General features: G+C 40.2%; 1 protein-coding gene across 1 annotated transcript in view; it reads right to left on the bottom strand.

Annotated features, from left to right (window-relative positions):
- Nucleotides 1–9,764: 9,764 nt before the first annotated feature.
- The window catches only part of LOC149773542 (caveolin-1-like), a 114,415-nt gene continuing 98,406 nt past the window's right edge, over nt 9,765–25,773 (bottom strand). The window contains exons 2-3 of the mRNA XM_089946403.1: nt 10,831–10,886; nt 9,765–10,091 (exon numbers count right to left, since the gene is read on the bottom strand). Coding sequence (XP_089802529.1) covers nt 9,765–10,091; nt 10,831–10,886 — 383 coding nt within the window. The remainder of the gene's footprint in view (nt 10,092–10,830; nt 10,887–25,773) is intronic.

Raw genomic sequence — 25,773 nt, 5'->3', positions numbered from 1 at the left:
TAAATCTCGAGGAGCACCAATCGAGATTGTTGATCATAATTCACACGCGTGGTCGCAGTCGGTAATGATATTCCCGCGGGATCGTGTTGTTAAATTTTATCCTGTAGAATTTTCTGAGGGAAATTCCGCAAAGGACAATTCCGATGCCATGTTCAGATATATCAAAATATTAGCCGCGTCTGATCCGATATCGGTTTGGTTATTCTCGAGCGAAGAAAAGTACGATCAATTTATCTTGCCACGCGGAGATATTTACCGTGATGAAATATTACACGAATCGATGAGAAATCTCGCGGTGAAATATTCGTCGAATCCCGATCAGCTACTAACGAATTGCTTTACGGTTCCATCTGTTGCTGCTCACGCTGCCAGAGAGAGAAACTCGTGGAAACCTACGAGGAATGAATATCTCGCTGATATTCAACTTAGCTGTATCGAGTACGGCCATGGCGGATTGTGGAATACCAAGTACAATTTCGAAGATATGATCTCCGTTGACATGAGCGCGTGTTATCCTGGAAGTTTCCTCGGATATGGCGATTGTGCCGATTATTTTGCTAAATTTAGCCATCCTACCAGCGAGATGACGAGAGTAGCAATTAACGGACCGTTGCCTGATTTTGTTATGACCGGATTCGCTTGTGTTACGTCATTCGAGTTTGCTGAAAATTTGCATAAAATCTGTTATATTTGGTTTGGTAGGCATTTATCTCAACGCAAATGGGTCCCTACGGTGTTGTTGAGATATATGCTGGATTCGTCGATGCTAGTATCGTTGACAGTGAGCGAGGCGATTATATCATATAGGAAACAAACTAAGGTGTGGCTGCCGACGGATTGTGAAAACGCGAAAGATATCGGAAGAAAAATAATTGGCAAATTTACTCAAGGAGGATCCGTTGATCATAAACATCGACACGCTAGGTTGTTTATCAATGACGCCGAGATGGATTTTATTATCGCCGATACGGTATCGCGAGGAATATTCTGCAACAGAGAGAATATTATCATTGATGGAGCAAAGTTAGGTACCGTGATTAGTTACCTCGATGGAGAATCAGCGCAGTATACGCATTTGCGGTCGTCGATGCTCGCTTATGTGAGTATAAATTTACTGTCAATGATAAATAAATTTTCTGATATCGCGGTAAGAGTTGCAACGGATTCGTTTTATATCCATAAAAAAAAAAAATACCAATACAAGCTAGAAAATTTAATCACCGATGGTAGCTCTTGGGGGACTTGGAGGATAAAAAACGAGGATATTCTAGATTATTGTGAAGACGCCGATGTCGAAGATTGCGATAAATTTCATCGAGATAAATTTGAGGAAATATCGACGGCTGCATCTGCATTTGACCCGATTTCACGCAGTAAATTCGTTTACATGAATGGTCCTGGTGGTAGCGGTAAAACAACACGAGCGATAAATTTATTTGCAAATTCCGATATGATCGTGTTGACTCCGACTCACAGATTAGCGCGAGAAATAAAGCAGCGCGGGGTTGGTTCTTGCACGTATCATAGTTATTTCAAGTACAGCGGTGGATCATGGGATTCGGCTCGCATGGGAAATAAATATATCAACAAGATCATAATATTTGATGAAATTTGCACGGTGAATCTAGATACGCTAAAATCGATACTGACTTGGCTGGAAGGGAAAAATACCGCCGTGGTAATGTGCGGAGATCACGGTCAGCCTGATCCGATTGATGGCGAATCGCCTCATGAATGGCTAAAAAGCTTCGTTGATTATTACGAGGAAATCGACGCCGATTATAGATCCGATGATATTTTACTGACCGAATTCAAAAAATTAATTCGATTACAACCGAATAAGATTCAATGTGATGTGATGAGAAGAATAATCGACGAGACTCCGATGGATAATTTTCTAAATTTATGGCGTCCCGATCATTTGATTGTTGCTAGTAGGAAAGTTGTTCGTGATACTATCTAGGAAATGTTATTTAAGTTGCACTGCGAGAAATTTCCAACGTTGCAGGTGCCGTTATGTTACAGGCCCGCTGATACTAGGAAACAAAATATCAGTGTTACTTTGCCCTGCGGAAATGAAAAGACCTTGGTCTTGAATGATGTCATCGGAGTTGATATTAATCTTGTCAATGACGCGATAAACGCAGAAAAATCGCCATGGAAACTTGGATACGCAACAACGATACACTCGTCGCAAGGATTGACCGTGCATGGCCAAGTTTGGATCGTCGATGATAGAATTTCCTGGTCAAATTTAGTGTATTTAGCCGTGTCGAGAGTAAGAAAATTATCTCAGTTAGGTAGAATTCGAATAAATCACATTAGTGACGCTGGTGGTAGTTGAGTATCTTTCGGTATTATTTGTAATTCCTCCTTGGTAAATCCGCGTTGTGGCGCTAGCGAATCTAGAATATAAATTGCTGGTCTTCCCGATGATCTTGTTACGGCTGATATTTTGTGTGTTGTGACGCTCCAGTTTGGATCGGTTGCTCTTTTTCTGCCTCCCTCGGCCTCGCCTTCTTTATATAAATACCTGACCGTGACGCTACCTAGCACAGGCGGAATTGTGGAATCTCGCTTTAGGGGTATATTCGATTTTGTAATTGCAATTGCGGGTTTCATTGCTATTGTTCGAGTTACTTCGTTATTTAGCGCGTTAATCACGTGAGGCAATCTTGATACCCAATCATGAGATCGATTATCTTGAATGAATTCACGCGCGTACTGATATCCGAATAATCTTTCCGCGAGTGTTTTGTTGAATCTTTCGACGATAGCTTGATTGTGATGAACACCTACAATACCGCGACGGATTTTAACATTATTCTTTTTCATCAGTGAAGTAACCGCACCAAGAAATTCTCGACCCGGATCAACCTGGAGAAGCTTCGGCCAGGTCAACGGGGATCGTGAGTAAATTTCATTAAACGCCTTGGCAATTTCTGTTGCTGTTTTATTCGATAACGGCTCCGCTTCCTTGTATCTGCTAGCGATATCAACAACCGTCAACACGTACTTGTATGTGACTCCGTCAACGGTATCGTGAGGAAGAAACATCAGATCCGCTTGATGGACTTCATTAGGGACGCTGACGGTGAAACTCGCATACGGTATTTTCTTAGGCGGAGGGAGATATATTTGCCAGACTGCCTGTTTTGATAGCCACGATTCAGCGGTGGATTGTTTTACTTTAGCGGCTTTAGCGAGTTTGGCAATTGCTGATTTTCCTCGCCAGAATCCTCGCGGAGAATAATATATCTGCTCCATTATTATTTACCAGCGCCGAGTACTAATTTACCTTTCATTGCGCCTTTTATCAACCAAGTTGCCAATTTTTCTTTGAAACTTTTGTCGGGAATTGCGTTTAGTGCGTGAATTAGCTTGATATCAGCGAGATGCCTTTGTTGTAAATCCCCGCTGCGATACGCGAGATCGTGGTAGTAACAAGCGCTATCGATTGCGTTTACTGGATCTTCACCTTGCTTTGGTTGGTTATTATCATCGAGTCTTATATCGAGTCTTGTTCCGGGTCCACAGTAATTGTATCCTGGCAGATGCTTTTCTCCGGGATATTTCGCCCAGGGAGTTCCGGGTAGATTTGACAAGGAGGCTGCGATATCTCCTCCGGTTCTACTTTTTTTTTTTACAAATTTAAACTTGCGAGTCTTGCAAACTTCACATTCTCCCTTGATTGCGTTTCTGTTGTTGCGTGTGACGATTTCGATTGGATTTAGCGTAGCTGTGTGAGTGCGACACTTAACACAATATAGATCCATGTATTTTAGTAACATGAATGTAATTGATTTTTCCGCCACGAAGCGACGCGAGCAAGTAAAACATAACGCGATATTACCAAATTCGATAAGGATGATAATTATTGGCCCGTCCGGTTCTGGAAAGACGCAGTTGTTGCTAAATTTGATTATGCGATGGTTGAAATGGGACAAGTTGTATTTGGTTGCACCGTCCGTTGATGATCAGCGATGTTATCAAGTGCTAAAGGAATTTAGCGACAATACCGATGAGGGCACAATCGAATTTATCACAGACATCAATGAAGCTCCAACCGTGGAAAATTTAGACGGCGATGTTAATAATCTTGTTGTTTTCGATGATGTTATGCTGGACAAGCAAACCAACCCGGCTAGGATATTCTCGCGTGGCAGACACAAGAACACCGATGTGATTTACGTGACACAGCGATACACGCAGATTCCCAAGGTGATTAGGGACAATTGTAATATTTTATCTGTGTTCAACGGCGTAGACACACACACGTTGAGAAATATTCATCAGACTTGGTGTAACGGCGACATGGACATAAACAAATTCAAAAATTTCTTCAGTCGCGCTCAGGCAACGCCGCATGGTTTCATCACGATCAATCTTCATGATCCGCGTAGTAGATATCGAATCGGTCTCGATCAAATTTATTCATGAAAAAGCAGCCCAAAGTTGCAACCCCCCCCCTAAAAATCTTTGTCCAGAATCATAGATTTTGCACACAAAAATTGCACTCGGTGACGAATTTACGCAAATTAATTTTCGTAGGAAGCGTCAAAAGTGAAATCTGAGGCTTCTACGGAGAAAGTTCTCGTAGGAAGGTTTATTTTGGTTGAAACGTCTGGTCTGTAGAACTTCCCTGCTGCTAATACATGCATATTATTGACTGTAAAGTTATAGTTTGATCTCTGGAAGAAAACAAAAGTGTAAATTTACCTTTGACAAAATATTGGCGAATGGTTGTTTCTTTTTCTTTGTGTTTTGCTTTGTCGGCCACAGATATCTAGATACCACTCCCATTTATTCAGATACTTTCTGAGTAATCCTTAAAAAGTTGTATTATTTCTTGTTCGACACAGAACGTGTTAATTTTTTTTTCACACTTATAAACCATTTGTTAAAATGACGGAAGAAAATTCCCTGCTATTACAATGATACAGGATACACCAACATAGTGGATGCGCAAAAATAGAAGCAATATTTCCACATAATATTTGTATACGTGGCAAGTCCTTAAAGGTTCAAAATGCTCACAACACACAATTGAGGCGCCGATATAACTCGAAATCTGCATAATCGGAGATTGATCCATTCGCTAATTAGCATACCTACAATCACGTGGCGTTAAATGATGCTGACAGTCTATGGAACTTTATGTATAAGATTAAATGTTTCGAAACTGACGAGTAGTGTTGAAATTATAAAGATGTGAAATTATCTATATTATACGGTCAAGTCTTATAGATGAACCAGATGTCTCATGTAACACCATTTGAATAACTAAACCTAATGAATTAAAGGTAAATATACACACTGAAGCGGTTGATTCGACTTGTTAGCAGGCCACTGCAATGTGTCATAAAAAATTCTGAGAGTTCGATGGTGAGGTTTGATAAAATGTCGAAGAAAGTTTATTCAGTCATGTCAGCTGATTAAAAGAACGTAACCACACAAAGCATAGTTTTGTTCTTAAGAGGTTGAAATACAACCAATTTTCCAGAATAGAGAACAAAAGGAAAAACACGAAAGAGTAATGTCATCCGATTAAAAAAAATCATATTTGATGGCATTATAATATATGATCTTTTCAACCATAAAGATCGCGTCTCACTCATAAACATCGCAGGTCTTAACTGGATATTATATTTTGTTTCATATATACGTTGATGGTTTTCATGTCTTGTTGAATGACTTATCTTCCTAATTTATTTGTTTGGGAGAGGGTATGCAATTTTTTCTAGATTTTTTGAAGTTACGTTTTCAGTGGTGCCCTATAGTCAGCATTATTCAGACTAGCTGTATTCATGCTTATATTTGGCTAGTCTCCTGGAAGTAAAGTTCACATCTTTGAAAAAGAAGTCATAACGGTAAACAATGTATACTGTCTATTTAACTAACCAGCAAAGATAAATATATCTCATTTTGTTTAGTATTTAAACAAAATACTCAGGGGTCTTTTGACACACTTCATAAAACGTTAACCAAATAAAAAAGAACCGAATTTTTTTAGTTTGAAATATTAGTATAAAAACAGAACAAAATACACACTGTATTTAGCGTTAAACTTCAAAAACAATTATTAGATATATAAGTGAGAATGGAAACAAGTCTTACTATAGAGGAAGAGGAAATTAATTATATTGAGTTTTAATGTTTTTTACATTTAGTATTTAAAAGTCCATCAAATCTGAAGAAATAAAAAGAGCAAATTCTAATTGATTATATTAATCAAGGAATGCGATTCTATCATTAATTGCTTATACGCAATTATTTTCTGACCTATTCTGTGGCGCAAAGTATACAAATTTAGACAATGAACTTCCGATTCTTCTTTTCCTTATAAAATGGACAAAGACAAAACAACAGGTTTTTATTTTTCACCTATTACATTGTCTCTCATTCCATGATACTCCTTCGTTACCACCCGTTTCTATCAAGTTATGCGATATTGCTCTAAATCTAGTTAGTGTTAATTTAAAACGAATTCCATTTATCACATCTGATGCTTTTCAAATGAGCGCTATTTTTTATATAATAGTATGTGCATATTCTAACTTTCTTGCACCACCAACATTAGATGAAGGCAGATGCTTACTGTTAACCGCATTACACAATGCTTTTAGTGTTTAGTCATATACTAGTAATTAACAGAAGTGGAATAATATAATTAGCATTCAATATTTTATTGAATCACAATATTTTAACGGCAAATAATATTTATTGTAGCTTAAATCGCTTTTATAAATATGCACTACTTTGGCGGAGTGTTATATGGTGTATTTTTTCTCTTACCGTCATCGGCTTCCTGTACAATTATAATATGTACAGTGTTTTAATTTTGCGAATCAATTTCCAAAAGTAGTAGGGAATGTTATCAGTTTCTAAACATGAATTAATTTAAAGCACTCATTTTTTCAAAACATACGTTCTTTTCTGCAATTTAAAAATGTCGTAAATTTCTTTGCGGTACGTGTAACCATAAGGCATTTTAGAGCATATAATTTTGCAGGCCATTAGAAACTCTCTAAAGGGTATGACTAGACAGTTATTAGTATCTTGTGGGGGTGGGGGTGAAAGCACTTCAGTCTCAGATACTCTTGCAAACGTGAGGGATTTTTTGGAAATAACAAACACACACTGCATTATTCATGCGGCCATTTAATGCAGAGCAGCAGAAAAGGAAGGAGAGCTTGTTGTTGCCTGGTTTGCAGACTAGATGGTGTACTGCAAAAGTCAATTGATAAGGGTCATACTCAGCTCTCAAACAGAAATGATAAGCCAAGAAGACAAATTTTGACTCGTTTGACAACCAGATGACAAAAATGCCACTCGCGATAAATACGACACTATAATTTGTTTCGAAGCGTTTGTCAGGTAAATTCGATAAGTTGAATTTTGAACAGGTAGATAAAAAGAAGTCTTACATGACTGTGTAGCAACAAACCAGTTCGTGACACTGATACATTTGATACAATGAAATCTATGGATAAGTTAAACAAGCTTCATAACCTACGGCAAAATTCACATAGAAAATAATTTGTTTTAGGTCAAGGTTATGGTCATAGGAACAATAGACCAAATAATGAATCATGTCGTAATGGATCCAGAGGTACTTATACGGATCTCAGTAATTTCTTCAACACCCATGAAATAGGAAAGTCGCAAAATCGAAAATAGTAACTGTCCGGGGAAACTAGTGGCGGTTGTTTATACCCTAGCGCTACTAACACTAAGAAAAAGGACACGATTAAAGATTGATAAGTTGATAGCACAAATGAAGCTCAAATGAACATGTGTGGCATGAAAACGTGTATTGTGGGAAGATCAGTGTATTTGGATTGTGGACCAAAAGTGCACAAGTGGTTTGTAGCAATCGACCATCCAATCAATAAAATTGTGGAAATCAAGAAAAATCCATAAACGCTACAACAATCCACAAAAAGCCCCACAAATTCATAAGCATTGGTTCATAACACAATAACTCTTTTATCTTAGAAATTTCTCCAAGCCGGTTAATACTGTTATTTTCTGGACAACATTCTTGTCGTTCTGAAGTCTGTTGTGGAATCCGAAACAAAAAGGGGATCTAATATTTTATTCGCTAGTATGCTGTCAACAGATTAACACCTTTAAGGAAAAAGGATACAAAATTAACGAACCGGCTAAAGAAAAACCTATACAAAAAATGTCGTTGGTATCCCTTGATCTGTTCTATTATTCTTCTGATAAATTAATTACCACAATATTATACAATTTCAAACTAAAACCAGAGTCCCATGAAGAGAATGGTGCACTAGCCCAAAAGAGTTTAAGGTAAGACAGTTTTAATAATAATAAGAATTGTTTTTTGTTTTTTTTATATGTTATAAATCAGCATTTTTATGCAAAATATATAAACTATTATACAATTATTCTTTCGTATTCACTACCCTGGTGCTCTAATATATTAAATTAATTTATTTCTTTTTATATTTTTGTTTTAGTGTTGTTTAGTATCTCTCACGTGAGTAAGTTTATGCCAAGTATGATGCTGCATCAGTGAGCTAGTCAATTTTGTTTTGTTGATTTTAGTGTTGTCGTATACTACTCGAGTTGGCTGTTACAAAAATGTCCTGCACTAGCAAATGCCATGTGTATAACACTGTTAGACTCTGCTCCAGTCGTCTTGGGGAAGACACCATTGTGTAAGTTAGATTTATCTAAATACATGCATATTTCTGACTCTAAATTGAAAGTGTCTTTTCTGGAGGAAAACGAAATGTAAATTTACTTGCTGCAGAAATATTGACGAATGGCTGCTCTCTTTTAAACCCACACTCAGTCTAAACTAATATGCAGTAAGGGTGAAATATATAATAACTTTGAGTCAACACATCTCAGAAACTACTGTTTTGATTTTACAAACATTTGTACTTATCTGTTTTTAGAGATGTAGTAAGTCTGTATAATCTCATATATTTAAACTGTTGTGTATATTTAATTTGTATTGTGTCTTGGCTTTTTGAATTTTCAATTTTGTATTCAGGAGAATTAAATTATATTTTTTGTTTACAAAACTTTTCTGGTTTTTAACCATTTGGGTTACTTAGTTTTAAGACCACGGAGACGTAACAGAATGAATTAGGAAATATTTTCTTATTTAAATGAACGTGGGTTGAGCTGCAAATATCACAAGGAAAGATTTCTCTGGTATGGAGATATATTTTCAAAACAGTCATTGTTTTATTCACTCTCACAAATTAAACAAGGATGTGCAAACTCACTATCGCAAATGTTACATTGTGTTCCATACATGCCAACATTCTTTAAACATTGCCTTTGTCATGGGAAAATGAGTAGAAAGATTCCGGGGAAATTTTGTTGCTATTTTTATATTAAAGGAGATTTTTCTAACAGCAACAAAGCTATTTATAATAAATAAGCATCGTTTAACATTTTATCCAATTGCATTATATACCTAATGTGAAGATCAGACTGTCACAGTATTGTAAGGTATACCATACTTGTTTCACTACTCCGTGCTTTTTGCTGCAGTTTGACTCGGATACTGTCTCCAATATTCGTGCTAACGAGACAAAAAGTATGTTTTGTATCTGGTCAATATGAGTCCAAAAATGTTTTCACAACGATAATGGCACTAACGTAATCCAGTTTTAAAACCGTAGCCTGAAACTGTAAAATAATTATAGAATTACAAAACAGTAGAAACTGATATTTTGCGTCAGAGAGGTGAATCTCTTGGATGACAGAGTAAAGCATGTTTAGTCCTTCTTGAAGGCAGAGAATAGAAGGCCACAAGCTTCGCAGCACGGTTCCAGGCAACACTTGATATACATTCCGTATACCTTCTTCATGTATCCGCAGTTGATATTCAGGATCTTGAAATTCGGCGTGTAGATCCATATGTGGATAAAAGAGATATAGGCGAACTCACAGCCCAACTGTGCTGCAATACAGGCTCCACAACATAGAGTATGAAGCTTGTAGCAGCAGTTCTTCCAAAGGTTGAAGCAACCGTAGGACATTGTCCATACACAGTCAACACTATGCGTGCTGTCAGGCTCTGCGATGACATCCTCAAAATGGCACTATAAAATATAAACTCCAAATTATTATATTTGTTTCCATAATATCCCAAATTTTATTTCCTGCAAACACCGGCATGAATATCATGCACACATGATCCATATCCTCATAGATATTGTTACCCAGCCTATCATAAATCTCTCCACGGTCACTATACAAAAAATTCTGATCTATTTTGTTTATAGGATTAGTAAGTAAATGCTTTTCAGGCTTAGAATATAAAACTTCAAATTATGTTTACAGTTTCTACCCAGCATAAATTTCTTAATTTAGTATTTCTTGGTTGTAAGATTTTATTTTTAAAAGCGCAGTGATGGCATTTTTATTTTACCCATGAAAAAGTATCGTATTTATTCCATCAGTTCTGAAGTTAAAGAGTTCAAAATTAATTATGCCTGCCTCATGTAAATTACACGTAGAGGGGAATATAATCGTCACAACAGGAACTATGACAATATTAAAGACTTGAATTCGATCGCCAAATGCCTTCTTTCTCAAAGTTTAAACTTAAATACTTTTCTATCTCTCTCTCTCTCTATACATATATATATATATATATATATATATATATATATATATATATATATATATATATATATATATATATATATATATATATATTGTTGTTACTAATTATTAGTATTTAATTTTGTGATATAAAAGTCAGCTTGCCAGGGGCAGTCTGATTGGAAAATTGAAATTTCCTTTGGAGAGTTTGAGCTTGCTATATAAAATTCTTACCGATAAGTGATCGTTGAGGCGGTTTGGATCTCTGTTTATAACCTGAATCGGCAACACTGAATTAAAGCTGAGGCAACTCGGTCCTTTTATTGCCTTTGTTTCAGTTTATTTCCCGTCGTCATGACTGCACATTTAAACGTGAATGTGACGCATTTCTTTTTGTAATGTCAATATGAATTTGTACATTTTATAATGCCTATAAGGGCGTCTCACGATATGAAATAGTGAAATGAGGGCGAACTATTGTCGAAATTTAATTAAATATCTACATCTTACCGTTCTTGTTTAAATTATACAATTTTTTTCCTGCTGTCACTAAAATGTCCCATAACTCTAATACCTCCTAAAATAAGTTTAATTGATATTTTCTCATAAAAACATTTAAAAATTATAAAACTTTTCTAATATTTCATCATCATCATCATCATCATCATCATCATCATCATCTTCTTCTTCTTCTTCTTCTTCTTATCATCTTTCTCTTCTGTTAAGTTTCTTCTTCTTCGTTATTTAGCAACTCCTCTCTTGCAGACAATACAACATTCGCACATTTAAACACTCGGTCTGTTTGTCATAAATATGATTACATATCAACCAGTCTTGATGATTTTAACATATTTTAGAAATAACAAACCTATCTTGACTACAATATAAAAGATGATGAAAGCATCATTGAAAGATTTCACAATCCAGTCATGTACAATAAGTCCAATGGTGGTGGTGGTGATTTGGCTTATGTAACGAAGAAAATAATGATTGTAACACGGTTGGAACTCTTAGATAAAACTATAGAATATTTATGGATAGAACGTCTTCAATGACGTTGTAATTATTTGATATGAGTCGTTTATAGATCTCCATCAGTTTATGGGATTCCTTACACAATACAATTGAGCATGCCCTCATTTTTTTCTAAAACAAACCCCATTATTTAATTCATGGATCTAAATGATGACTTACTAAACGCTAATTCGAGAAATCTCAGGGATACAATGGAGGTCAAAAGTTTAGAAAATATAATACTTAACTATACGAGGATCACTGACATCTCCTCTACTTTACTTGACCATGTTATAGTAGTACAGTTGTCGTGTGGCACTCGTGTGTAACTCCTGTTGAACCATATATAAGTGACCATCGAGCTTTATTTCTGATAATTAAAAAGGGTTTTTGACTTTTATTCAAGCTACCGAGAAAGAGAAGTTTGGTTGTATAACAAAGCTGATTTTAACAATATAAATGAGACTGTCTTTAAACAAAACTGGGATAGTGTATTTCAAAGTTGTTATATTTACATCATTGTGTACAAATTGTGTTAGATTTAATCTTCCCTCAAAATTTGTAACTATACGTCCAAACGATAAATGTTGGTATGACAATAAATTGCACAGAACCAATGACAGTGAATTTGTTCAAAGAGGAAGGCAGTAAGAAATAATAATTCCCGCCTAAAGTTACAATGTAAAAGCTCAGAAGTAAGGTAAACAATCAAAAACAAATTTTCAAAAGAAAAATTGTATTAAAAAATTATAACATTGAAAACATGGGGCACAACTCCAAGGATTATTGAAATCTAATGAGAAGGTTAATTGAAAAGGACAAAATAAATATAATACCAGCACTCGAGTATACAACAGACGATGAAACTATAGTAAGAGCAAAACAGAATGAGCTAACACTGTTTTGACTACAGCATCAAAGGGGATAGCATTACCTCAAATCTATTAAAAGACGAATGAAAAATTAGTATAAATAACAATTATGGAGCAAGATGTTTTAGATATAACGAAAACTACACCCAGTCGTGTGGCTTAGGGACTTGGGTACATGCGCTGCTTCAAACGAACGTGAGAATGTGTGCATGGTGTTATGCGATGTGGCAAAAGCTTTTGATCGCGTCTTGCATACAGAATTTCTCTTTAAATTGAAAATATACGGAATAGATTCTCTTTTAATTAGTTGGCTACGCAAATATTTTTCCGGGCAACGTCAATACGTATTTATTAATATATCATAATCAAGAAACGAACATGTGTTTGCTCGGATCCCCCTAGGATCTGTTCTAGGTCCATTATTATTTTTCTGCTATCTGTATATGACATTGCTGACAATCTGATAAGTGTCACAAGACCTTTTACTGATGATAATTCACTGACTTATTCCTCATACTCATCTTCTAATACCACTGACATCAAAGATGTAATTAACTCGGATCTTAAAACTCTAGAGACCAATAGTCCAAACAATGGTCATTAAGTTTTAACCCTTCAAAGACGGACGACATTTGTTTTTTCTCCAACAAATGAGACCTAATTTTGTTTCTCGAGCTTGACCTTCAAAATAAGATTTATACAGTCTGGCGAGCATCTTAAAAAGCTTGGTCTGATAGTAGTTAAGTGGGGCGATTTGGCGACAATGGAAATTAGCATTAAAATACCCCTTGGGCCTGTATAGCGACAATGGAAAATTAACATGGAGAAAAATCGTGGGCCTGTATAGCGACAAGGGGAATTAACATGGGAATAAATTGTGGGCCTGTATAGCGACAAGGGGAATTAACATGGGAATAAATTGTGGGCCTGTATAGCGACAAGGGGAATTAACATGGGAATAAATTGTGGGCCTGTATAGGGACAATGGGAATAAATCGTGGGCCTGTATAGGGACAAGAGGAAATTAACATGGGATTTTTAAAAAAAAAAAAAAAATAAATAAAAATAAAAAAGGGATAGGCAATGGAAAGTCATTCTGTTTTCGAGACCTATGAGTGGCCCTGAAAAGGGCCTTTGGGTTTATGTTAATGTAGCCATTAACATAAAGGGCAGCGCATTGGTCTTCTTCTTGTCCTTAGGCTGCGTCTCACTGTAGGACCGTAAATCAGGACTCTTTTGAGGCATCCTTGTCTTTCTACGTAGATCCTACGTATCCACAGACTGGTGTCTGTCCTGTGGACAACTGTCCACTTGGATCGGACATACATGGGTATGTCCGTCCGGAACATCATTGAAGACACAAGCGTAGAAGATTGCATATCGGTCCACATCTTGAGGCGCCGAGAACAGGTGAATCAATGCAGTGAACTGCGTTTATTTATAGGTAGAGGTAGGATTGAAACGGATTGAGTTTGTTGACCAATCCAAACACGCGTTACAAAATTCAGACAGCCCGCATCCAATCCGAAGAGAGCAGTCTGTGACGTCACGTGGTCTATATAGATTTGCTAGCGCCTGTGTGCAGTCAATCTATGCGACAGTGATTCAACATGACGAAAACTCAGAAAACGATCCATTGGGGTGCACCAGCAGTGGAGACCGCCCAAGGGAACCCGGACTTACTTTCAGAAGAGGTAAATTGGGATTTTGTGGATTTTCTTACCTCGCAAGAATTTGTTCCGGAACCTTCGTTACCTTCTTCATTACCGCAAGTGGAGAATTTTAGACAGAGACAGAAAGAAGAATTGGAGAAATTTATACAACGAAAAAGGAAGCGGAACAAGCTTTTCTCCTACAGCAACAGCAGCAAGAAGAAGAGGTAAGAAAAAAACAACAACAAGAAGAAGTAGCAGCAAAGAAACAAGAGGGTGAAAATCAAACGGTCACGGTACTGTTGGACATTTTAGCGAAGTTAAGAAGTCTGAAACAAATGTATCAGACTTCTTTATCACGACCGAAGAGAATACGACCTTCCCGAGCTAAACACGTCAACCCTGTGACTAAGCCTGTCGTACCACCCTTAGTGATTTCAACCAAATCATCATCATCATCAACATTACGCAGTCCAGAAGCAGGCCTTGGCCGTGGCAAAGGCTTAAGACAGTTAAAGTTGATTGCTTAAACTCAACCCTACACCAAAAAAGGCCCTTTTCAGGGCCACCCACGTCTCTCGAAAAGAGATCGACTTTCAATTGCCAATAACTCAAAAAAAAGAAAAAAAGAACCATTTTACCCTATAGTACGTGTCTGTGTATGAGTGCGTGAGTGTACGTTCTTATTTTAAAATCAAAAACCAAAGACACTTACCTTTTTATACCTAATTTATTCTTTTATCAATAGTTACAATATAATTCACAATTCACAACAGAGCTCTTTAAAAAGTTCATACACTTCTTCTGTCCCATTGTTTAGTTTCTGTTTTTTAAATTTCTTCACCGATACAGTCTTTTCCTCCTCTTCCTCTTCACTTTCTTCCCTTCTTCTTTTCTTCTCCTGTTTCTTTTTCTTTACCTGGCTGCTTTCTTCCGCTGAAGAATCCCTCTCTTCTGAAGAAGAATCCCTCTTTTCTTCTGACTCCTCTTGTTTCTTTTTTGGGCAATCTGGAGACCAATATCATTTTTCTTGACAATAATAACAGGTATCTTGACTTTTGTCTTTTCTAGCCCCTTTTTTTCTTTTTTGATGGTCTGGACACTCTGAAGACCAATGCCCTTTCTTCTGACAGATATAGCAAGTATCTTGACTTTTATTTCGCAAGGAAGGAGAGTAGTCCGTCGGCTGGTCTGAAGAGAATTTTCTAATGACCCCTCGCAAAGCTCGGATGAAACGTTCGATTTGGCTAGTCTCTTCCATCGTTGTGCTCGGTTTGAGAGTAAAATGAATAGTGAAAGGACAAGACACACACCCTTTTATATACGCTGGTATGCCATGAATATAAAGTAGTCTATGGTGTTTAAACTTGAGTCATTTGACGTTTTTCACTCAAGATGAAACGATCCTATTCATTCGAGAAGAAAGAAGAAGAAAGTAAGAGGCAGAAACGTGATCTATCGCCTCGTACCAGGGCTGAAGTCTTGGCACAAATTCATGCCAGTGATTTTGAAGAGGACATGAGTGAACTAGAATCCGAACCCTCTAAACAAAGTTCACCACCCTTAGTCAACCCTGAAAAGTACTATTCCATTCGAGAGACGGAAAAGCGCTCCTCTAGAAAATTTAGAACCACGGCTTACAAATACACAGTGAAGTTTAAAGATTTCAAGGCTGAAGTACCGTTAGAGAAAGCAGAAGGGTTCATCACTGGGCTGTGGGATTCTTTGCTCACCGCACTCAAGCGACAATGTCAACCAAAAGAAGACGATCGCTTGAGACTTTCCATACAACACGACGGTTTGAAATCCCCTGTTTGGATCGAGTTTAGCAGACCCGCAGAACTAACTGCTTCCAAAGTCATGGACAAGATTCAACACGTGCAGCAATCTAATGACCAGTTTGACATCACCGATGGAAAAGCCACACTCGACATGACCCACGTCTCTCCTCCTCAAGGGACCGGACAACGCAATAAGGTGTTACAGGTGAACGACCTTCGCAGCACCAAAAAGAGTCTCGTCCAAATTCACAATTCTCCAGACCAGATGTGCTTAGTCCGAGCCATCGTGGTGGGACGAACCTATGCCAACAAGAACGACACGGCAGAATGGAAAAGAGCCTGGAAAACTATTCAACGATCGGACCGAGCCAAACAACGAAACGAAGCAGAACTCCTGTTGCAACAAGCTGACCTATCCAAAGACACACCCTGCGGCATTCCTGAAATGCAAAAATTGCAAGATGTCCTAGCTCCACGCTACACCTTGAAAGTGCACCCTCAAGAAATGCGTGGGCCTCTGTTGTTTCGAGGCCAAGACTTTAAGGACGGAAAATACATTCATGTCTATTATCACGATGACCATTTCGATACCATTACCAGTATCACTGCATTCCTGGGATACAGTTATTACTGTGAGAAATGTGACTATGGTTATAACAATCGAGAGCAACACAAGCATTGCGGATCGAAATGCTCAGGATGTTTGGCCTCTCCACCATAGCTGAGCGAAGGGCAAAAACCATTTCATTGTCCTGCTTGTCTGCGTACGTTTTTCAGCCCTGCCTGTTACCAACAACATCTGAAGACGCAAGGTTCACAGCAGAAATGTGCTTGTCGACTCCTGAGATTGTGCCCTACCTGTGGACAAGGCCCACGTACCAATAATGCCAAGGCACACGTATGTTCAGGAAAGAAAAAATGTCACATTTGTCACCACATCGTGGACTTGGAACACCAATGCTACGTGCAAAAATACCAACCCCCACCAGAGAAAGAGGATGGACAAAAGAAGAAAGTCAATTTCATCTTTTTCGATTTCGAATGCAAGCAAGAGACCGGCATTCACATTCCTAATTTCTGCGTGGCTCATCGAGCGTGCGAGAAGTGCATTCAAGAACCTATCTTCAGTCATTGTCCTCACTACAGCAAGATTCCCGGAGGGCGTGAAAAAATCTTTCGGGGACCGAACACGGTAGCCGATTTCGCCCGATGGGTCTTAGACCCCATCGACAAGACATGGAGCCAAGAGGACATCGAACGTTACGGAGATTGTCATCGTCATGCCACCGTGATGGCTCACAATTTCTCCGGATACGATGGACAGTTTCTTTTGAGGTACTATACGGAACATGGCACCGAACGTCCTAAAGTCACTTTGAACGGAGCCAAAATCATTTTAATGCAAGTGGGACAAGACCAGTTTAAAGATTCGATGAGTTACTTGACCATGCCTTTGAGTCGAATGCCTAAAAGATTTGGAATGACAGAAATGGCTAAAGGGTACGTTCCACACTTTTTCAATACGGAAGCAAATCAACACGCCGTTCTACCCCATTTACCTGAGGCTCACTATTACGACCCCGACAACATGCGTACCGAACAACGAGAAGCTTCCTACGCTTGGTACCAGGCTCACGCCTCGGACCCTTTCGACTTTCAGGAAGAAATGCTAAAGTATTGTCGCTCCGACGTGGACATTTTACGGCGATGCTGTGGAAAATTTCGAGAACTGTTCATGGAACACGGAGGGGTCGATCCTTTGAAAGAAGCTTGCACCATTGCCAAAGCGTGTTCCTTAGTGTACCGGCAAGGATTCATGCCTGAAAACACCGTGGCTGTCATCAGTCCTCAAACGACCAACTATGTCAAACGTCAATACGCGGTCAAAGCCCTACGCTGGTTACATTACTTGTGCGACAAGGAAGACAAATGGATTCAGCATGCCCGCAACGGAGGATGGCTGGGACTTAGAAAACCCCAAGATCGTGTACGAGTTTAACGGTTGCTCATTTCACGGATGTCCCGTCTGTTACCCTGACCGCGACACTAAAAATCAGCTTTTACAACGAACCATGGAAGACTTGTACCAGGCCACTTGTCAGTGACGCCTAAAGTTAGAACAGGAAGGATACCAAGTGGTGGAAATGTGGGAACACGAATAAGATCACCGTTTGAAAACCGATCCCGAATTTAAATGCCTCGTGGAAAGTTACCAGTTCATGGACCCCCTGAACCCGAGGGATAGTTTGTACGGAGGAAGGACCAATGCCACCTGTTTGCTGTACCAAGCCGACGAAGAGAAAGGAGAAGAAATCAAATACTTGGACGTGTGTTCGCTGTATCCCTACGTGTGCAAATATTGTCGCTTTCCTGCAGGGCACCCACAATTGTTCACGGAACACATCGACCTGAAAAACATACGAAGGCTTGATCAAGTGCAAAGTTTTGGCTCCCACGAACTTATACCATCCCGTCTTACCTCACCATTGTCAAGGCAAACTGATGTTTCCTTTGTGCCGTACTTGTGCCGAAACGTGCAACCAAGATCAGCCTTGTCAGCACACCCAGGAAGAACGGGTCTTGACGGGGACGTGGGTTAGCGTGGAATTGTTCAAAGCTCTGGACATGGGATACCAACTGTTAGAAGTGTACGAAATTTGCCATTTTCCCAAGACACAACAATACCACAAGGGTGACCCCAGTGAGAAAGGCATTTTCGCCGACTACGTGGATGCCTTTTTGAAACTGAAGCAAGAAGCCAGTGGCTATCCTTCCTGGTGTCACACTCCCGAAGACGAAAAGACATTCAAAGAGAAATACTATGAACAAGAAGGCATGCCTTTAGATCACATCGAGAAAAACGAAGGCAGGCGATCGTTTGCCAAAGTGATGTTAAATTGCTTGTGGGGTAAAATGGCACAACGACCGTGTTTACCCAAGACGGAATATTTGACCGAACCTTCCCGCTACTTCCAGATGATTCACGACAAAACCAAATACATGAAACACGTGCACGTTGTTCGCGAGGATTTGATCTTGGTCAATTGCGAAGAAGATCTGGACTTTGTACAAGACGACTCTTTTGGAAATGTCATCATTGCGGCTTACTTGACAGCCCGTGCTCGCTTAAAATTGTACGAAGCTTTAGAACTGTTAGGGGAACGCGTCCTGTACTTTGATACGGACAGTTGCATTTACATCCATCACCCGAGTCAACAGCACCCTGACATCGAAGGAGACCGTTTAAGAGCCTGGACAGACGAGCATCCCGACGACAAGATTCTAAGTTTCGTCAGTGGCGGTCCCAAAAATTACGCCTACGAATGCCGGGACAAACAAGGAGAAGTGCACACGAAGTGTAAAGTGAAAGGATTGACTCTGAATTTTCGTACCAGTCGAGTGGTCAACTTTGGGGTACTGAAAGAAGCCTTGCAGTCTGGAAAAGATCAACACTTTAAAGTGACCACCTATCAACCGAACAAAATTGTACGTTTACCCACTCACCACATCGTCAGTCGACCCTTGGAAAAAGTCTATCAAATCGTGTAGCAGAAGCGAGGGCGACTACCCAACCACTTTACTTTGCCGTATGGACACGTTGGTATAAAACATTGGTTGTAAGAGGATAGCCACCCACCAGAAGGATGACTTCGCCACAGCAAGAATCGAGTGAGAAACCCGATGAGAACACCAAGTTCAAACCCTACCATTTTCCAGACTTCTTACCTGACTATTGTGATTGTGCCCGTCGATTGGACACGTTTCAGAAATGGCTTACGGATAGGGAAGGATTACCTTCTTCGCATGTTTTAGCTAGAACAGGATTTGTCTACTTGGGACCTGAGTCAGGATTGGGGTATGAAGTACAGTGTTTCGCTTGCGGCCTGAAGTTACTCACCACATAGTCAGTCGACCCTTGGAAAAAGTCTATCAAATCGTGTACCAGAAGCGAGTCCGACTTCCCAATCATTTCACCTTACCGTATGGACACGTCGGTATTGGTCTGTATATAAAAAAGAACCCTAGGCAAGATCGATAGTTCATTGTGACTACCAAGACCGAGCGAACAAGATGAATACTTTCAGAGAAACACAAAACAAGTTTAGACAGGCACAATTCAAGTGTGGGGCTTCGGAAGTGGAATGCGATTGTGAGCCTTGCGATGGGTACGATGCTGTACGTTGTGACCTTAGCGATGCCGTAAAGCATCATGGGAACTTTGTTCTCACTACCCCATCATGGAAAGTGATGCTGTGCGTGTCAAACCTGAGGGATGCGAAAGCGATACCGCTCGTCCTCTTGGACATTTTGCTGGGTTTCGTTTAAAAGGGGAATGTTCACCTTCACGTCTACCTCCCTACGGATGTCATCCAGCCCTGAGCAAACTCCTGTCCATGTCACCCAACCCTCATCGAAACGAACCTGTGAAAGACGAATATTCGTTTCCTGTGCGTTTGTCGGAATACTGCAACTTTGAAAATCGTCTTCAATCGTTCAAAGGAAAATGGCCTAAGTATCTGGGAGGACCGACCCCCGAAGAATTAGCCAGAGCCGGATTGTTCTACTTGGGCGAAGGAGATAAAGTCAAGTGCTTCAGTTGCGGTGTGTCACTTCACCACTGGGAACCGCAAGATTCGGCCTACGTAGAACACGCTCGATGGTCACCGAATTGTCATTACTTACCCTTAGTGGGACCGAGATTTTGAAGTAACTTACCATAATCTGTTAATGGATACTTTACAAGAGAACATTCGCGCTTTGCCTGAGGAGTTGAGAGAAAGGATTTACCGAGAGCTGGTGAAAATACAAGTGAAACGTAAAGAACAATTGCATCCGTTACGTCACCAGATGTTTAATCACTGGTACCTGAATGCTATACAAGGACTGATTCACTTGAAAGTGTTCCATTGGACAGACATTGATCAACAACCCCCTGGTTTTAAAAAGGATTGGTTTGCTATTGATGATCTATCTTCTACAATGTAAACGTACTGCATCGAATTCCAGAGGAAGAGTTAACGAATTACCGACATCTTTTAGACAATGTCAACTTAGTGAAAGAGGAAACTTCTGAATGAATTGTAATGTGTAAATTAGTGACTAAACGATTTCGATTCGACAATGAATTAAAACTATATCTGTGCAAACAGTACATTTCTTGTGTCAGACAAAAGAGGATTTAGTATGAACTATTCATGGATACTTTACAAGAGAACATTCGCGCTTTGCCTGTGGAGTTGAGAGAAAGGATTTACCGAGAGCTGGTCAAAATACAAGTGAAACGTAAAGAACAGTTGCATCCGTTACCTCACCAGATTTTTAACCACTGGTACCTGAATGGTATAAAAGAACTGATTCGTCAGAAATTCTTTCAGTGGCCAGACCTTGTTCAATAATTCCAGGCCCCCGATGATTGACGTTTTGATCATTTTGGTTACTTCGAGATTCACCTAGTACAACACATTGAGGAAGACAAGGTAAAGGATTACCGACATATTTTACGTGGAATCTACTTAGCGGAAGAGGAAACTTCTAAACGAAGTCTGACGTTTCGGTTACAGTATGCAACATTTAAATTTCCCACTGGAAAACGAAGATCTCTGGCTAGAAAGTACGTGTATTGTTTCCGAAACAAATAGAAGATAAAAACAGGCTGCCATGCCACGACTTTTATCACATGTAATCCAACAGATTCCGTGGAAGGAACTCAATGACCATATTCAAACCGTGGATCATTGCCATCGATTATTACAAGAACTGTATCCATTCAATTTGGGTCGACAAGTGGTGTGTGTCTTAGTGACTTGTTTTCTGGGATTTCGTTTACCAGCCGATTCCTTGTGGACTCTTTACGAACAGTATTTACCACCCCATTCAACATGAAAGTGGTGCCTTTAAATGTTCACGAGAGACTCCTTTTGCTCAAAGCCTTACGATTTCATCTGGATACTTCTCGACCTCTACGGGAAAAAAAGATTCGACAACTTTTAGCTACCCAAGACGTGTATGACGATGTGTGTGTAGCTTGTGACTTACACCCCCATTGGACAGATGTCCGTGCCTGGAAAAAATGGGATTTTGAGGCTTGGACCCAAGAAGTGGCCCAGTATGCTCGAGAGTTGTGATCCTTCCTTTCAACGTCCAAAGAAAAAAGTTACTTTTCAACCTGTGTTAGTGACGGTGCCAGAAGAACCCGTCAATCAGGACAGGACTGTCGTGGACAGGCCTGAAAGACCCTTTCGGGAGGACACTTGTGTGACCTTACCCCCAATAGAACTGGTCAGAACTTTACCTAAAACATGTTGTACAGACACTTGTTTCTATTCCACGTTGATGGTTATCATGTGCCTTTTATCGTTGTACTTAAGCCTTTGGCTTTTATGTATTTTTGTCTTTCGTATTCATGTTTAAAACATTCAATAAACGTGTTCTGAAAAAAAGTATATAAACTCTCGTCTTGTTTGTTTTCGTGTCACAAGTGACATTCCTGACACTATGGCTACTTCTGCTGTCTCTGCTCCCTCTTCCTCCACTGTCAAAGTCATCGACGAACACTTAGATCGTGCCAGTTGGGAGGCTTTGTATCTTCGTCATCCCTTTAACATGCTCATTGCCGGACCTAGCGGTTCAGGCGAAACCGAATTCGTCAAACGTTTGATCGAACATAAATATCATTTGATCGATCGTGTTTGTGGAAGGCATTCCTAAAGAAGACGACGGCATCGTCTCTGACTCCTGTCAAACCCATTTGGTCATTTTCGACGACATGTTAGGAGAAGACGAAGAAGAAATTAAACTGTGGTTCACGCGCAAAGGGCATCACCGTAATGCCAGTGTCGTTTACATCACCCAAAATTTGTTTCAACAAAGTAAAGCCCATCGCACCATCAGTCTCAATGCGCATTACGTGGTCTTGTTTAAAAGCCCTCGAGATAAATCGCAAGTGCAAGTCTTAGCCAAACAGTTAGGAACGCCTAGGCTGACTCAGGCGTACGACGATGACACTCAAACTCCACACGCCTATTTACTCGTCGATTTGAAACCTACGACCCCCGATGATTTGCGATATCGTACACACTTGTTTCGCCATTGGTGCCAAGACGGAGGGCCTGTCCTGTACACGTCTCCGTCCTCGACTTAATTTCACTTCACAAAAAAATCTATAAAAACCTCAGACCCTTTTCGTCTGTCTCACACACATTTTGAACATGACGTCCCTTCAGTCGCATCTTCCCGTCAAATTGATTCGTGCCTTGTATGGCATCAGTCGAGAAAAAAATCCACAAATACGAGCTCGTGTCTTAGAAGCTAGTCTCAAAGAAGTCTTACGATGGTTCACGGTGACGGCACGTCAATTACTCCAAGGAATCATTCAGATTCCTCATCAAACCAAACGCTTTTTTGATCGAAACAAAGTCGCTTTGACCCAACTGGCCGATCCCCGCATCGACACTCAAACCAAAAAACAAATCATTTTGAAACCTGGAGGGAGCGGTACTCTAGGAGAGGTCATCATTCGCTCTCTCTTAAGATGGGATCCTAATGCCCCCAAAGTTCTCCCCAAGAAAAAGGTCAAACGAAGCTCCAAGAAGAAGAAAAAGACCAGGTCCCCAAGGAGAACTTCTCCAGTGGCGGGACCCTCCTCTTAGCAGACACCACCCCGGAAAAAGAAAAGAAGCCCCCAGAAAAAGAAACAGAGAAAAAGTCCCCAGAAAAAGAAAAGTTCACAGAAGAAAACTAGTCGCAAGAGAGGCACTTCGGCCAGGACGCTACCTTACACTCGCAAACCACGACCTGCCACGGCGGTGACTGCGTCTCCGGCAGCCTCACGTTCATCCACTTCACCGTTGATGACACCAAGAACTGAAGAGTACTTGGAGACGTTGATCACACTAAGAACTTCTCCGTTGATGACCCCAAGAACTTCCCCAGTGGCAGGACCCTCCAATTTAGTGACAGTGGCTGCTGCTCACAAAGTACCTGCTCCCAAAATCAAAGTTCAAGAAAGATCGGGCATGTTACAAAGTTTACTGGATTTGTCCAAGCAAGAACTGGCTCGATTTAGTCCGTTGCGTACACCTGCACGACGTGTCATGCCTGTCCTGAAGTTGATACGACGTAAAGACAACCAGTGGCGACGCGTTCCAGTATAAGAAAGGCCTGTGACCAAGTCGAGGTATCAGTGTTTTTGATGCTGAAGACTCAAAGATGTCACCCTCCAGAAAACATCCCTCTTCTAAACAACCCCAAGGAAAGAAAAGGAAAGGACTGCCTCCTCGTTTAGTCAAACATGGGGATATGTTATCTGTCCTGTCCAAAGCTTCTCCACCTCTACGAAAAAAACTCATTCAATCAGCCTCCAAAGAGGTCATCGATACCGTGCGCGAATGTTGTTTGAACGTCTTGAAAGGCACGATCCCTTTGTCCAAACACCAGAAAAAATGCTTAGGCAAACATCGTCACGTTCTTCGCCAAATGGTTCAAAAGAAAATTCCCATTGGTCAAAAGAAGAAGATGTTGGTCCAACGTGGAGGCATTTTACCCCTCTTGTTAGGCCCCTTACTGAAAGGAGTCTTGGGAACCATGTTGGGAGGACTGGTGGGAGCAAGATAAAAAGGCCCGCTGAAGTCCCAAGATCTCAGAATCGACCCCTGACAACCCCATGGAAGGACGAAAACTAGCTTTAGTGCCTTACAAACGATGGATGGAATACCATCGTTGGCAAGAACAACGCACCCCGCATTTACCTCCCAATCTCAATTTGAGCGAGACGTCCCAGTTACAACACGAATTGCAGTCCTTGATGGATCGCCAAGATTTGTCCGAAACAGAAATGTCGCAAAAGTACGGTCAACTCCTGCAACGACTGCAACTCTTTCACCAGAAAGCTTTAGACGAAACAGTTCTACCCACTCTGAAAGATTTTAAGACCTTGATGAAAAGTCCAGCACCATCATCACTACCACCACCACTACTACCATCCCCCACACCCCAACGAGAAGAAATGAAAGCTTGGGTTAAAAAGATGATGTCCACTCCTCCTTCGACAGAAGTGAAAAAGAAAGAAGGGAAACCAGAAGTGAAAAAAGAAAAGAAGACCAAAGCCATTCCATTGCCACCTCCACCACTACCTTCGACTTCTACTCCCGTAGCCCATCGGACACGTAAATCTGTTTCTAAACCACCCTTTCGTCCCACCCAAAGTAGCATCACCGAAGAGTGGGTGACTTATTAACACACAAACAAACAAAAAATGGAAAAAGTCTTAGCCAGCATTTACTACTATCCCTCCATCCTGCCGGTTACGCAGGAGTTCAAAAATTGTATCGTGCTGCCAAAACTCGACTGCAAAGTCTCCGTTTACCTCAAGTGCAACGATGGTTACAAGAACAAGCTACCTACACTTTACACAAACCCATTCGACGCAAGTTTTCCAGAAGTCGCACCCGAGTGGAAGGCATCGATCATCAATGACAAGCCGATTTAGCCGATGTCTCTCATTTGGCCAGCTACAATCGTGGCTACAAATATTTGTTTTGTGTCATCGACGTCTTTTCGAAATTTTCCTGGGTCGTGCCCTTGACTTCCAAATCGAGCAGCGAGTTAGTGCGAGCCCTGCAAGGAGTGTTGAAACAAAGCGGTCGTCACCCTCTTCGATGGCAAACGGACAAAGGCACCGAATTTCTGAACCAAGCTTTCCAAAAAGAATTAAAGAAACGTAACATTCATTTTTTTACCACCGAGAATCCCTAAACCAAAGCCAGCATCGTTGAATGTTTTCAACGCACTTTGAAAGAACGCATGTGGAAATATTTTACGCATCACCACACTTTGAAGTACATCGACATCTTACCGCAC

The sequence above is a fragment of the Sinohyriopsis cumingii genome, unplaced genomic scaffold (genome assembly GCF_028554795.1).
Source record: "Sinohyriopsis cumingii isolate HCF-2022 unplaced genomic scaffold, ASM2855479v2 utg000646l, whole genome shotgun sequence".
NCBI lineage: Eukaryota > Metazoa > Mollusca > Bivalvia > Unionida > Unionidae > Sinohyriopsis > Sinohyriopsis cumingii.
Note: the sequence above shows the minus strand (reverse complement) of the source record. Positions and strands in the feature narration are given on the sequence as shown.